The sequence below is a fragment of the Podarcis gaigeae genome, assembly GCF_964106915.1.
Source record: "Podarcis gaigeae genome assembly, chromosome: 3".
Taxonomy (NCBI): domain Eukaryota; kingdom Metazoa; phylum Chordata; class Lepidosauria; order Squamata; family Lacertidae; genus Podarcis; species Podarcis gaigeae.
In genome coordinates this window covers 77035373-77050182 of record NC_139680.1, presented here as the reverse complement: position 1 = coordinate 77050182, position 14810 = coordinate 77035373, and the positions used below count along the sequence as shown (strand labels likewise).

Here is a 14810-nt window from a genome sequence, read left to right as displayed (position 1 = left end):
TAAGCCTCACCTCTGACGACCTTTGCACAAGGTCAGGTTGATATGGCTTACAAATTTATACACAATTATAATTGCACTATTACACAAGCAGTTATTATACAGCAAATCCCATATAAGAGATACAACAGTAGCACAAAGTTCTGCTCAAGACATACTATCTAAAGAAAGAAAGTGGATTACCTTTATGGTGCTATACTATAAATATAAAATATCCAGCAACTACATAGTTTGTGGCACTTGCAACAGTATATTCCCACTTAGGAACAGGAACGTGCATATTCAGGGCGCCAGACAGGATACTCCATTTTATCATTCTGTTTTCCACTCCCCCCCCAAAAAAACCTATCATTCATCATTCTATGCCTACAGAGCATGCTTGCCTTTCATTGGGCTTGGTTTTTGTTTGTCTTAGATTTGCTTTACTTATGCAAACATTGGGGTTCCACTGATACCTTCCTCTTGTTTACTGGTGGCCCCATTTTGGTGCCACATTTGTCATCTGCGTTCAGAGGCAGTAATAATCAACAACAGGTTTCTGTTGTTTCAACATGACAAACCTTGTCTTGATCACGCCAGGGAAAAAAGGGAAAGGGGCAAGAGAGAAAGTTTTCACTAAACTACATCTGAACCACTGAGATATACAAAACTAAATACAACAGATACAATTTTTTATCTGGAGCTCAATTTTCATGTTTAAAATGTGCAAAGTTTCAGAGCTGCCATGAAACTACATTGTTATAAGGCTTGAGACACACTTTTCAAGCTTATAATGCCTTTTAGTTTTATCTTAAAGTATCTCCTTTCACCAATAGATTCCATTTTTTACGTGTTTGTTTATACACTTTTGTATCCTCTGTATTCCAGTAAAAGAAACTGATTGAATTAGCTAAGCAAATTGCATGAGACTTTTTTTAAAAAAAATCTTTCTCTTTTTCTTTTGTTCAAGTCCTAGATGCTAAGTACAGCTCAGACAAAAGCTACAAAGCCTGATATTAAGGCCAGAGAAAACTATGCAATGCCTGAGCTACCCTAAGTGGTACCCTAAGCTACCAAGGTTTAGGTGAAGGGGACGTGTGAAATCCCCAAATCTGACCAAACTCAGGCAAGCTTCTCAACTAGATCAAGGCAATGCTTGGCCAGAATCCTTATGTATAATCAATAACTATATAATACAAGTAGAAGCTGCAATAAAATGCTGCAGTATGTCCTCATCTACTAACAGGAGTACTCCTCTTCAGAGGACAAAAAATGACTGCCTACAGTCACATAAGCTCAAGGCCACATTATAATGGTGTAAGTGAAACAGTTGCACCAGGGTCCTTGCTTGCCCCAGACTCAGACCTTTCATGTTTTGTAAAGTAAGCTTCCAGCTCTCCTAGAAGGAAATTTATGAAGCGAAATGTGCAGGGAGCCTTCTAAGCAACTTTTGTGAGATGAGTCATCTTGGCTATTTCTGCTCCTTCAGTGTTTTTAGTCAATGGGTGAAGTTAGAACTGTGATTGATGAGTGTGATGTTTCGACACCAGACAATAGGAATTCCTGGGGTCCAAACAGCTGCTGTTTTCTAAAGCACTGCTGTTTTCCACTTCCCTTTAGTGTACTTCTCTTTCCTGTTTATGTCTCAATTTTAGTTCCCTACTCCCCATTTTCCCTTCTTTTCTTCCAAGCAGCCAGGATGCATCTTCCCTGTAGTGGGTTCAGATGAGATCAGGTACCCCTCAGGAGTTATTCTCTGCATATACTATTGTTAAAGCCCTGCCTCGTGTCAGATGCAAAATATGAAAACTTTGCAAAGAGGAATAAACCCTTGCTTTGTAGGAGCTGAAATCCAGGTACTCATTAAGAATAAAAGAATAAGTGCAACTACTCAGAAGTAGATCTTAATGGGCTTACAGGACTGCAGTCTTGGCTTTCTCATCTGTGTTAAGACCCAATCTGTGAACTTGACACTTTCCCCCAGTCTGCCATTGTTTAATACAGATGTATAGTTAAAGGAGCTTGTGTAGTTTGGCAGGAAAGGATCGGGATTTATCAGCTCATACCCAAAGTCTGTATGAGAAGCAAACTCTTTTGCTTCTGACTTTACAGATTTTTAATTGTTAAACAATAAATGTATAGGGTTTAAACTGTTAGTAATGCCAAGCTCAGTTGGCCTCTGCAACAACTCAGCACACTGTTAGCACCAGGACAGGCACCAAAGAAAACCCCTTAGGGTCTGGATGTTGGAAGGCAAATTAAGTGATCACTGTATATAAAGCATCATTGAGTTGCACACTAAGAATGTCAGAAATAAAAAAAAGGAGCTAGACACTGAACCTTATTGCCATCTCAAACAAACTCGTTAAATAACATTATAGGTTGCATAGGGTATAGAGCATTGCTAAATGTCAAACACTAGCATTATATTCAGTTTATTGATATTACGCAAAAAATTGACAGGTTTCAGGTGAATTCTTCCATGTTAGCTGTCATCTTAGCTAAATAATACTTGCATGGCTTATCCGGGACAATGAGAATCTGAAAAGTGACAATGAATACATTCACAGAACGTATCAGTAAACCATTTCAAATGTATGTTTCTGAAATGATCAAGGTTGTAATTAACCTTCACCTGTTCCTGGATCTTCACACTCTTCCAGTTGGGGAGATGCAAAAAGAGAGGCTTTCCAAGAGTAAATTATTGCACTAGGGCTCTGGAACAATAATTCATTCTGCATATGCAATACCTGTTGTATTGTAAAAATGGACCAGCCAACTCATGCCAATTTACATGTGATTTTTCCTTACCCTTAAACAGGGACTGCCATGCAAGTTTTCCATGTACTGAAAGGAGAGCAGTGGGGTGACTTGTTTTTCCAGCACACAGCATAGTTCCCTAATGAGCTGCCCAAATGGAATGTCTCTACTGGATATGGGGAATAAAGTTACTAGATTGGGGTGAATTTCCATGGTCCATATATGCATGGATGTAGTACTTCACACTGTCAGTAATATGGAAAATAAGGCACTGAATAAATTCATACTAAGTCTCAATAAATTGATGTCTTATTGCTTTAACAAGATAATTGTTTTTAATTGTTTATCTTTTAAGTCAAACAGTCAATACAAAGTTTCTTGCAGAACTTTTTGGTTACCACATAAATATTACTGGCTACCCTAAAGGATTTTTAGTGGGCCACAAAGTTCATGCTCTTGGTCAGGAGTAGCCAGTGTGGTGCTCTTTAGATGTTGTTGGACTATACCTCCCATCATCCCTGACCTTTGGCCATGCTTTCTGGAGCCGATGGGAATTGTAGTTCAAAAACTGGAGAGCACCATGTTGTCTATCCCTGCTCGTGGACATGCAGTCATGCAGCATACATCAAAGCAGCACATACATAGTTGCAAGTAATGGCAAAGAAAATCAAGGGATGCTCACACAAGAATTTGTCAAGGGTCTCCTTACCAAACAGTGAAATCCTATGCCTGACAAGAACTCCAAGTTTGCAGAATAGGCTGAAGACAAGGGGTAAATAAAAGAGAAGGGAGGGGGAAAGGAAAGAAAGGAAGGAAGGAAGGAAGGAAGGAAGGAAGGAAGGAAGGAAGGAAGGAAAATAACAGCTGATATATGAGCAGGAAAAAGCAGCATGATGTTTTGCAGAAAGAATTCAGTCTCTGAGCAGAATGTAGGACTGAGAGTACTATAAAAGTTTCCAAGAGCAGCTCTTGACAAACATGGTTAAGTAAGCACATATCGTAATTAAACAGAGAATAACTGACAATGACTATTTATACAAGTGTCCTTAATGAAATCTCACCAACAACAACAAAAAGTCACTGAAATTTTAGGAAGCAAAATGCAGTCAGTAGGCTAGTTTAATATCATCGTTGCAATTTTAGAAGCGATAAAAGATTCTGATTGAGACAAATATAAATGTTTGGTGGTAAAATATATTAAATTTATAAATGAGTAATCATGTTAAAACTTCCCTTTATTTTTAATGAACAATTTTCTTGTTTAACCTCAGTTGCTGTCCAACCCAAAGTTATTAAGAGGTGCTTGAACCTATTAATTTAAATGGACTTAAGAACATCTCACTCAGGTGGATAATCACTAACAAAAAAAAAATCCAAAGTAGATATGAACAATGACTTTACTTAATGGCTTCAATCCAAAGGTTCTATTTCACTGATGGAAAGTTATTCCATTCACCTAACACAAGGTCTGCTCACAGAAGGGCTCTTTCTGTGAAAGGAAGCATCTTCAATGAGCAGAACCATAAAACAATCCCCCCTCTCCTCTCCTACACATGGTTCTGGCCCCAGTCTTTTTTTAAGGGTCACGTGGAGAAGGAGAGGGTGGAAAGCCCTGTTGCACAAATGGAAGCCTTTGTGTAGGGCTTTCACTCGTGGATTCATGAGGTGAATCCCACTCAATGTGTTTTGAGTCATTGTGGTGCTCATGAAAGCTCTCATGGCTTAGGGAGACAGAGAATACAAAAGGTATAAGGAAATGGACAAATCTTGACCTAAATCATGTTACTTTTCATGACCAAATTCAGGTTTTTTTATAATAATAATAATGAGGGCTATTACAGACATTAATTAATGTAACCTACTCAGAACATACACAAAATAAATCAGATTTTTTAAAACTGCCAGTTTTTCCAGATCCCCTCCACCAATAATTATTAATTTCTAAAAAATAGCAGTCATTACCAATGGTCTGCCCTGCCACAAATTCCTCAGGCCCATATAATAAAAAACCCCAAGCCTATTCATCTCAGCCGTGCTGCCTGCACAGCCCCCTGTCTCTGAGGGCTCTTAGCAATATCTTCCAGAATTAATATCCTCCCTCTTCAGATGCCACTCAAAAGAAAAATATACTTCCTGGCCTCTGACACTTAACACCAGTTATTACTGGTCACCGCTTAAACTGCCTGCATTCTAAGCTGTGATACAAAATGAAAATACTGTATAACCTACTGTGCAGGCCATGTTAACGTCAATCAAAAGACTTTCTAAAGAAGGTAAGTCTTTGATAACTACTTCTTCAACAATCCAGCACAACTTTTGAAATATACATAGAAAGCTGCCTTATACAGAGTCAGACCATTGATCCAGCTTGTTTACTAGGGGTCTACATTTGACAGACTCTCCAGGGTTTCAGATGGGGTCACTCTTGGCTTTATCTGGAGATGCTGGAGGTTAAACCAATGAGCTACAGCCATTCTCAGCAACACATCTCCTGTTGCTCATTCAACATTGCACAATGGATGGGGCTTAGAGATTTCATGAAGTATTTTTAACTATGTTATAAAACACATTTCAAGAACCTCACGACTAACACCAAGAAAGAATCAATATGGGTAACTCGCAACTCGCGCCCATTTAACTTGTGTGCATTCAGCTTTACATGCACAGGTAGGTCCAGTCGCAGACAACTCTGGGGTTGCGGCGCTCATATCACTTTACTAGCCAAGGTTGCCAGCAAACAGCTTCCGGGTCATGTGGCCAGCATGACTAAGCCGCTTCTGGTGAACCAGAGCAGCGCACAGAAATGCCATTTACCTTCCCACCGGAGCAGTACCTATTTATCTACTTGCACTTTGACGTGCTTTCAAACTGCTAGGCTGGCAGGAGCAGGGACCGAGCAACGGGAGTTCACCCCGTCGCGGGGATTCAAACCGCAACCTTCCGATCGGCAAGCCCTAGGCTCTGTGGTTTAGACCACAGCGCCATCCTTTATGCTATTTATGTGCATAGCGATAAAGAAAGAAAAAATCACCAGCCCACCCCCCAACATGAACCATCTAATTGAGTAGTTACAATGTGAGAAGTAAGAAGAGCTTAGGAAACAGTAGTAGAGATGAGAAAAGGACAAGGAAATTATTAAGCTTAAAGTCTTGGGGAGCTGATCACTCTGTGAAATAGACATCTCCATGTAAATTTCCTTCTTCATGTAACTTTTCCTCTTCTTAGCTCAGTATGTATGCCCACAAATCTGTCTGTGTTTTGTAGTAAGCTAATTGGGTATTATAGTTTATTTTTTTACCTTGTCACCATTTCTTTCTCCTTATTTGAGGCATGCCCCCCGCTGCTAAGAGGCCTACTTGCAGCAGATAGGAAATACAGGCGATGGTTCTTAAAATACTGGTCGATTAAAGGAAGTACAACCTGGAATAAATACATGAGAAAAATGGGGGGGGTGGACACTGATTATCTCAAGGCCCAATCTCCCACAATTCTCTCTAGATCTGACAGTGAGCCATCCCCATTAACTCTGACATCATCACCAAGTACCAGTGTGAACAGACTCAGCAAAAGTAGTCTACCTGAAGGTCTGCCAGGTTGCTTGCCCAGTCCGATGAGCTCAGGACACCAAAGGTGCACCCCCCCCCCCCGCTTCAAAAGGAAAGCCTACGGGGCATGTCAAATGTTGGGACAATGTCTTCACTTGAGCTTAGCCATGCATTTTACTTATATGAATACCCAGCACAAGAGTATGAACCTGTGTCCCAGGTTCTTCACTGCGCCTAACATGTAATTAGCATTAAATCTCCACTAGCTTTATATGTAACACATTTGATAGCAATAAAAAAGGCAAAAGAGAATATACTTTACTTTAGCAAAGAACTTGATTTCTTGTTCATAAGGAAATTGTTCTCCTTTGCCTCTGCTGCCACCATCTGTATAAGAAAAGATAAATTATTTTTTTTTAAATGTAGACTTTTCTATTATTCTTAAACCATATTTCTCATATACTGAATTGCATACATTAATATATAGTATGTATGTAGCAATTTTATCCCTAACAGGTTTCTCCCTTTTTATCAGCAAAAGTGTGACAACTGGTTTAATCTCAGTGGTAGCGATCTAATCGCTTGCAAAAACCATAGCTCAAGCTCCCCTAGTTCCTCCATTACTATTTCAAGATTGAATCAGCCTCCACACTGAACTTAACACCATGCCTCTTTTTTCCACTTTTCTTTTAAGTTAACTAGGACAAGGAAATGACAGTGCCTGTCAGAAACAATCAGAGTAGATAATACTACTCTCAACCCCTACCCAAATCATGAGTGTAGGTGAAAATTTATTATTGCATATTAAAATTGAATACTGCATATTAAAAAAGGAGTAAGGAAGGAAGGGCAGTCACCAAATAGATACCTTGAACGCTGGAGTGTATTATAAATCATTGGAAAGACTCTCCTCTTCCAAAGAGGGGAGGGGTTGTGGGCAGGATCTGATCCCTGCCTCAAGCAGGGGGTGTTAGCCCCCTGCCGCCCACTCACCTGGCTGGCGCACCACGCCCACGGGCAGGCGCCCAACCAGGCGGTTTGAGGGGGGCGTGGACAGCAACTTGTTGCTGCGCCAGCCACGCGGCCTCACTTTTCGTCATCCCATCGCGAGTCAAGGATCGCCGTGCTATCAGCAGAAGACAGGGAAGTATTTTGCGGGGGTAGAGCGTGAGTCCGTCGGTTACTTGGTTTGCTTAGCTTCCGGCTGTTGCCGTTTAGCTTGGAGTTTTTCCTGGTTTTGGTCTTCTCGTGTAATTTTTGGCAGTGACAAGCTGTTTGAAACTCGGGCTGTTAATTGCATTATTCGACTTGGATTAGAGCTCCTTTGGGGTAAAATACATTCTTTCATTCATAGCGCCAGAGCAAGTATCTCCGCGGCCGCTCTAGCCTCCTTAGTTGCTAGCGACTACAAGCGGGGCGACTTAGGGTTCGACACTGTGTGGGTTGTGTGTGTCTTAGGAGCGACCGCTCTCTTCCCCGCCAGTAATTTATACAGCGCCCCTCCAATCTTATGTCCGATACCTTTTTCAAGACAATGCTCACTTGCATACTTGTATGAAATTTATTTAAACTAGACAGATTGCTTCCATTTTATATTTCTTTAAAAATTAAGACATATACCGAATATTTTCTTCTTCTCTTCTTTATGAACTTTATGATCTATTTATGTAAGACCTGCATTCTTTATTTATGAACATGTGATGTATGATGTGAAGTTGCTCATTCGTTTTTTTCTACTAAACAGTAATACTAATGTTAAAAACTTAATGATTTCTCACATTTTTTGGAGGACATAATGGTCTTGTTCACATGACATGCTAAGCCAAACCTCCTCTCCAGGAAAGAAGCTCACAGACACTTTGCTTCTCCCCAGCCCTTTCTGATGCCATGCTAAGCTAATTCAAGGTTTGGCTTAATGTGTTGCCTTGGGGCTCATGGCTAAGTTATTTCCTCATTAACCACGAGCTTTAACCAATGTTAAAATACAAAATGCTTATTTACAGTGCCTTACCAAACTCCAGAATATACTGATGGGCTTCATCCACGTATCTTATCAGCTGCTGAAGAAAACTGTAAGCAAATCGTTTCTCGATGGAAGGCGTGTCTAATTCTAGATCCTTTAGACCTCTAGAACGACAAGAGCTTTCACTCAAACTTAGATCCCAATAAGTAGATTTTTGTACAAAAACGTGCAAATTATCACAAAGTTAGCTGTGGCCTTGTATATTCACCTACCTGCATATACTTTTAAAGTAATTTAGATTAAACTCATATTAACACAGCAAAAAATGTTTCTGTGTGTTTTACATGAATTTTTGTTTCTCTTTTCAGTTTCACATCATTTTGCCTTGATTCAGATGTTAACACAAACCACTGCATTGACAAGTCTTAATATGAGCCTCAGGTTGTCCTCTTCCTAATTCTCCTTCAATATTATTCCTAATTCTCCTTCAGTATTATTATTGCAGCTCGTGTGCAGCTCTGGTGCGCCAGAGCAGCGATGTCACGCTGGCCACGTGACCCAGAAGTGTCTTCGGACAGCGCTGGCCCCTGGCCTCTTGAGTGAGATGGGCGCACAACCCCAGAGTCTGGCAAGACTGGCCCGTATGGGCAGGGGTACCTTTACCTTTACCTTTTATTATTATTCCCTTCTGGGTGGTGGTGAACTATATCTTCAGGTTACATCCAAATCAGCTATCTGTATCCCCTCAGCTGGACAGATCAACTGTCACTAGCGAAAATAGCACCACTGTATAGGAATTTCCCTTATATTCCTCCTGTACCATCATTCTTATTTTAACGATTTGATGAAAAAGACTGGTTGGGTGGCCTTTACAGCTTTCAGCTGTTTTAGGATGAGAAATATGTCATATTTTATAGTATTACTACTTCACGAGCATTTCAGTTTTACAAAGAAAAATGCACATATACTGGTGGTAGACAACTAAATTTTGCTCTGAGTAGACCTGATTAAATGAATGAAGCTAACTTAGTCATCTTTATTAATTTAAATGGATCTGTTCTGAGTAAAACACTTAGGCCCAGACTGAACTAACCGGATGCCAGCACGAGGGCTCCTGTTAGTGCAACAAGGTTCTCTACCCTCACCAGGCTCCCCCAAATTCACGCTGGAATTCAGGAGAGCCCCCAAAAGAGTGCAAGGGCGAAGAAGAAGGACCATTCCACCTAGAAGCAGAAAAGCTTGCACTGACAAAAACTCTCAGAAGAGCGCAATGCTGAATTCTTCCCAATGGTTTTGTAGCTGTCGCCCAGTGTTCAGCTATAGTTCAGAAATAGAAAACAAAAAGAACTTCGCAAATATTTCAGATTTACTACTTGATTCACATTTTAAACAAAAACAAAACTTCCTGCCTTTTGTGTGCATATGTGTGCGTGCATATGAAATAAATAAATAAATAAATAAATAAATAATACAAACACCATATGGCGAAGGTTTAACTCAGCATTGTTTACCTTTTACCTAAAATCTATTGCAACACAGATTAGAATTTACCTTGAGACCACATATCCATTGATCTGTAGGAACTTCAGGATATCTTGTGCTTTCTCTCTGTCCTTGGCCTTTTCTTTGGCTGTCAGTGTATCATATGGAACAAGTAAGGGATGGTTTCCTCCTCCCACTGTTGTAAGTTAGAAAAATGACACCATAGTTAAAACTGAGGGGTGGCCAACTTAGGATATATTGTGAATAAAATTCAAAGAGGGATATATTACTGTTTTCTTCCAAAATGCCCATAATGAACTTCCATAATTCATTAAGCACATTACGGTTTAGTCATAGGACATATATGACGTAAATGTAATTCATGTTATTAAAAGGTAAATATATATTTATACAGTATGCAAAAAAGTACAGCATTTAAAAACATAAAAAAATCTGACAATTCAAATGCCAGAATCAAGGGGTCCTCACTGCCATGGCAGGTTTGTGGGTGCAGAGGAAGAATTATTGGGACAGAGCAGATGCCTCACAGAAACAAGGCCCTGGACCATGCTTGCTAAGGTCCCACGTTGGTGAAAGAGAGATGGCAACAACAGAATGAGAGTGGGGAAGTATCCAGAAGATCAGTTTCATGTGGGATGGGAAATAGCAAGACACTCATAAGGCTGGAGGAGCTCTCCCAGAGGAAGAGCTGCCTTATAGGTAGCTAATATGGGTAACCACTTCACACCTGCCTCTCCTCACAAGGTTGTGGTCTGCTTAATCCAAACCATTCATGTCTGCATCTTCTTCCTCCCAAGGCCCGAGGGAGGAGGGTCGCTGAGCAGCTCCATCTCCCAGTGCATAACACAATCAACTTAAATCTATGCAGTACTCGTGAGGCAAGTCCACTATTCTTTCATTACCTCATCATTTGTAGGGTTAATATATGGATTTTTAAAAAATGAATTTCTCCCCACCTAGCATTCTTGAAAAGGGAGTCAGAGAATCACTTCTGCTTCTCCAAAGTGCTTTTTTCAATGCACTGGGGGTTAAAGCCATTATTTGATGCTCCCACCCTGCCTCATGGAAGGCTGTTCTACAGTATTCTTTGCACAGAGATATTAAGCATCAAAAGGGAACAGAGCACCAAATGAGTGCCTAATAACCCACTAAAGACCAGACATTAAAGACGTCAGCACATGATATATTATATGCATTTCTGATATGCTGTTTTAACAGTTGAATACAAATATTAAAGAGGATGGCAAGCAATATGTCTGCCTAGCAGGAGAAATCGGTGCAAGCAGGGCAGCGTTGCCCACCTGCCTTCCAAATATCAGGCATCCCTCATGGTTCCTAGGGAGAAGGATGAGGCATGGAATGTGTGCAGCATTGGTGTCCTGACACCATACTCCCACACCTTTCTGAATTCCCCACTCTTCACCATCTCCCTCTCAGGAACCAGCAGTGACACTTTGTGATCAGAAGACACAAGAGCAAAGTTGCCCTCTGTCCTGCCAGTGCTGGATTTACGTAACAGCTAAACAAGCTACAGCTTAGGGCCCCACTCTCTTGGGGGCCCCCAAAAAATTTAAAGGGAAAAAAACCCTGGGTGTACATTTCCAAAAAATAAAATAAAACCTACATACAGCAACTGTGTTTTGTGTTGTAAGTAATGATGTAAGTAATGGGCCGCCAATCATTTTAAGTTAGAGCTTAATAATTATTTCACTATTAATATACTTCTTAATTGTATTTCAGTTCAACAATTACTTTGTTAAAATACATATTTTGTTATGTGCAAATGGATTTAGATACCTATTAGGTCCATAAATTACCATATAGCATATATTCAACACAAAAAACAGCAATGATTTGCTGTTGACAAAGGACAGCTGGACATATAAAGGGCCCCATTACCTTCAGTGGCTTAGGGCCTCATCAAACCTAAATCCTGCCCTGTGCCCTGCCCTGCCTGTAACTGCTATGATAGAAATGAATCTTTGCTAAAACTTTTCCAGTAGCATAAAGGAAAGAAGAATCAAAAATATGACTCAACTTTGCAAAGCTAAACACACTTTCCAGCACATTACCACCCCCTCACTGCTAAAACAGGCAACGCTTGACTTTATCTTCTGAGGTTTTAAACTGCATTTTGCTTTTTTTTCTATTATCTGTTTTCATACTTAAAGTTGGGAATGAAAATCCTCAATCTGACAAGATGTAGTTATTAGGTTGTCATTTAGCTAAAAGATAATTTCTCACAGTTCTATATTGTGGGCATCAGTCAAGAATTAATGTATTCTCTGCTAGCAACATCTTTTTACCTACTAAGCCATGCACTTTAACTTGGATAAGGCAAGGAAGACATTGAAGCAAATGCTTGCCTTTAGATTTTGACATAGTATTCTAATTAAACATGGCATTGAAAGGTTTAAAAAGTAGATATAGCAAATTATGAGGTGGGATAGGAGTTTAAAATGGTTGGCAAAGACAAGTGGTGTTTGGATGGCTTCTGTCTGTGTATGTTTTAATGCATATTGTAGGAAATAACATGTTTTGAAAAACTCTGAGGCCTTATTTTTTAAAATTTAATAGCTGATATATACATTAAGAATTACTAGGTGGGATAACCCATACTGTGTATCAGTATTATTCTGTTCCAAAATTATTCCCAAATCAATATCTTCAAAATACACAATGATTTCTTTGTATTTTTTTGCATAGTATCATTAGTATATGTAGCCCTTCATACATATGTAAGCCAAAACAAACCCTGGTCCCTGCTGTACTACTCAGGGCAAATATTTTTATTAACTTCCAGAATGTATTTATATGTTCTAAACATATGTATATCTGAATCTATACCCTAAAAACCTGGGTGAATTAATGCAATCCTGTTTTTTTTAAAATTAATGATTATTGTTAGGAAACCCAAGCTAATAATTCATACGTTTGTAAAACTATAAGCAAATTCTTTACCTTTTGCTTCAAGCTCCATCTTCTTTTTCTTTGCCCATATATTGTGATAGTTTTCAGCCATCATTTCAGCCATAGCCTGATGAAATAAAAGGATTTGTTTCATAACAGCTAATCTTAAGTCATGCTTGTGATGCATTTTTGTTTTATTGTTTTAGGATATGGCAGTCAGCTTCACAATAGCCAATTTTAAATGAAGCTTCTTTTGCATTTATTTTTACATTATTATGCTTTTGCTAAAGTTGCAAAGGTGCACTTCAGATCCCCCCCCCCGCCCCAATAATTAGCTTCCTAGTACATTAATTTTACAAATCTAAGCTTCAAGAAATGATCTCAAACATTAGAAATGTTTGCTTTAATGCAGAGAATTGGTAAAAACTGTCACGCAACAGATTTCTCCTCTGCTACATTAGCTCTTATCCATAATCACTGCCATGGCACAGAATTAATTGTTATTGCAGTTCTTAATTGTTCTAACTGATTTATCTTCTTGAATTTCTTTTCAAACCAAAAAACTACTCAAGATACATTGAAGAAGCTGTACGCTGTTCTTTGCTTGGGACTACTCTTTGTAGTCCACTTTTTGTAACCAAAATTATAATACAAATGTTGAATTTAAGCACCTACAATAGCACCCACTAGTTTTTGCTGCAAAGACTAACCTGCTTAATCCTCTGGAAATTCTTAAAATTGTACAGATGTCATATATATTTATGAATGATAGCTACCAGAGGATAAGCAGGGAACTTGCATTGTACAAACACGGTGAAAGAAACAAAAGCTTTCTTAAATGTTTCTAATACATGACATTAGCTGTGATATGACTTACATGCAGTTCTCTGGAGAGGGTAACATTACTCATGTCAATTGCACGAGGGCTATAACCATGGACAGTATCTACAGAAACCTGAGTAAAGATTAACAGATGTGTAAAAAAAGTAAAAAGAATAACCAAATACAAGTTAAAAAGTTAAATGACAACTTACAAAGGATAAGAGGTTTATTAACAAATCCATCGGGAAAGAGGGAGCAATTGACAATCAGCCTACACATATTTCTCTATTAAAATGCAAAATGCTGCAGATTAATAAGAGTTAGGCACAGTCCAGATAATATTTTTTTTATAATAAACAAAACATTGTTAGTACAATACTGACGTTTTGGGGACTTTATGAAACTGCATTGTGCCAATTTTCCATTTATCTAAAAGAATAATTGGCCTGTGCAAGGAATCACAGTGAAATCAAATAGAAATGGAACCAAAAGATGAGACATGCTGAGCATTAATACAATATTCTTCCAAAAACTACAGGTACATGATACAAATTTCAGCTTGATGAAATGGTCTATCTACTGGAAAAGGCAAAGAATATTTTAAAGAAATGAATGCTGCCATTTCTCTTTCCCCAGAATCTCTCTTGAAACATTATCCAGAAAAATAATAATGGACTTGGTTGTAGATTAAAGTTATTTTCTAGAAAATACTGCAATCCTGATAATCATTTATCAGGAATAGTTGCGATTACCTATACAGAGCAATCCAAACTCCTGACCTGCCAAGCTAGAGGAGTTAGGATGTGATGGAAATCTTGCTCCACAGGGTTCCACTGGTTTTTTTGGGGAGGGTGTCTGCTGCCATGGAGGTCTCTGTTTCATGTACCAACAGCAGAAGCAAACATCCCCCTCCCTTCAGTAACAGCCAGCATAAACCCCCAAAACTGGGTGGGGAGGAAACAGACTTGGTTGGCGAATGTTCCATTGGAACATAAGCCAATCCAGTTACCAGCAATGAACCTAATCTGAGTCTCTCTGCTGTACCAGCCTGGAGTTGGCAGAGCAAAGAACAACAGTTGTATATCACCTTCTGCCCTAGGCCAGCATAAGCAGCAGAACCTCAGATATGGTGGTGGCTCCAACACTCTACTGAACTCTGATGCTCCTGGCCAGGAGTTGGGATTGCAGCCCTAAGACTCTTTAAAAATAGCAAGTTTAAAAAAAACACATACAAAATAGTGTCACAACACTGTATAATTCAGTCTGTATTACTTGATTCATTCAAAACTGCACACACAGCTTTAGAATTTTCCTCACCTCTTTTCCCTACA

At 39.2% G+C, this 14810-nt stretch overlaps 1 protein-coding gene across 14 annotated transcripts in view; it reads right to left on the bottom strand.

Annotated features, from left to right (window-relative positions):
* Positions 1-14810, bottom strand: part of RYR2 (ryanodine receptor 2) — a 249060-nt gene that overhangs the window by 78250 nt on the left and 156000 nt on the right. For all 14 annotated transcript variants that reach the window (XM_083731885.1, XM_083731893.1, XM_083731891.1 and 11 more), the window contains 7 exons: positions 13535-13612; positions 12709-12784; positions 9796-9922; positions 8293-8408; positions 6604-6668; positions 6035-6156; positions 3446-3495 (listed from right to left, as the gene is read on the bottom strand). In XM_083731885.1, the coding sequence (XP_083588011.1) occupies positions 3446-3495; positions 6035-6156; positions 6604-6668; positions 8293-8408; positions 9796-9922; positions 12709-12784; positions 13535-13612 (634 nt within the window). The remainder of the gene's footprint in view (positions 1-3445; positions 3496-6034; positions 6157-6603; positions 6669-8292; positions 8409-9795; positions 9923-12708; positions 12785-13534; positions 13613-14810) is intronic.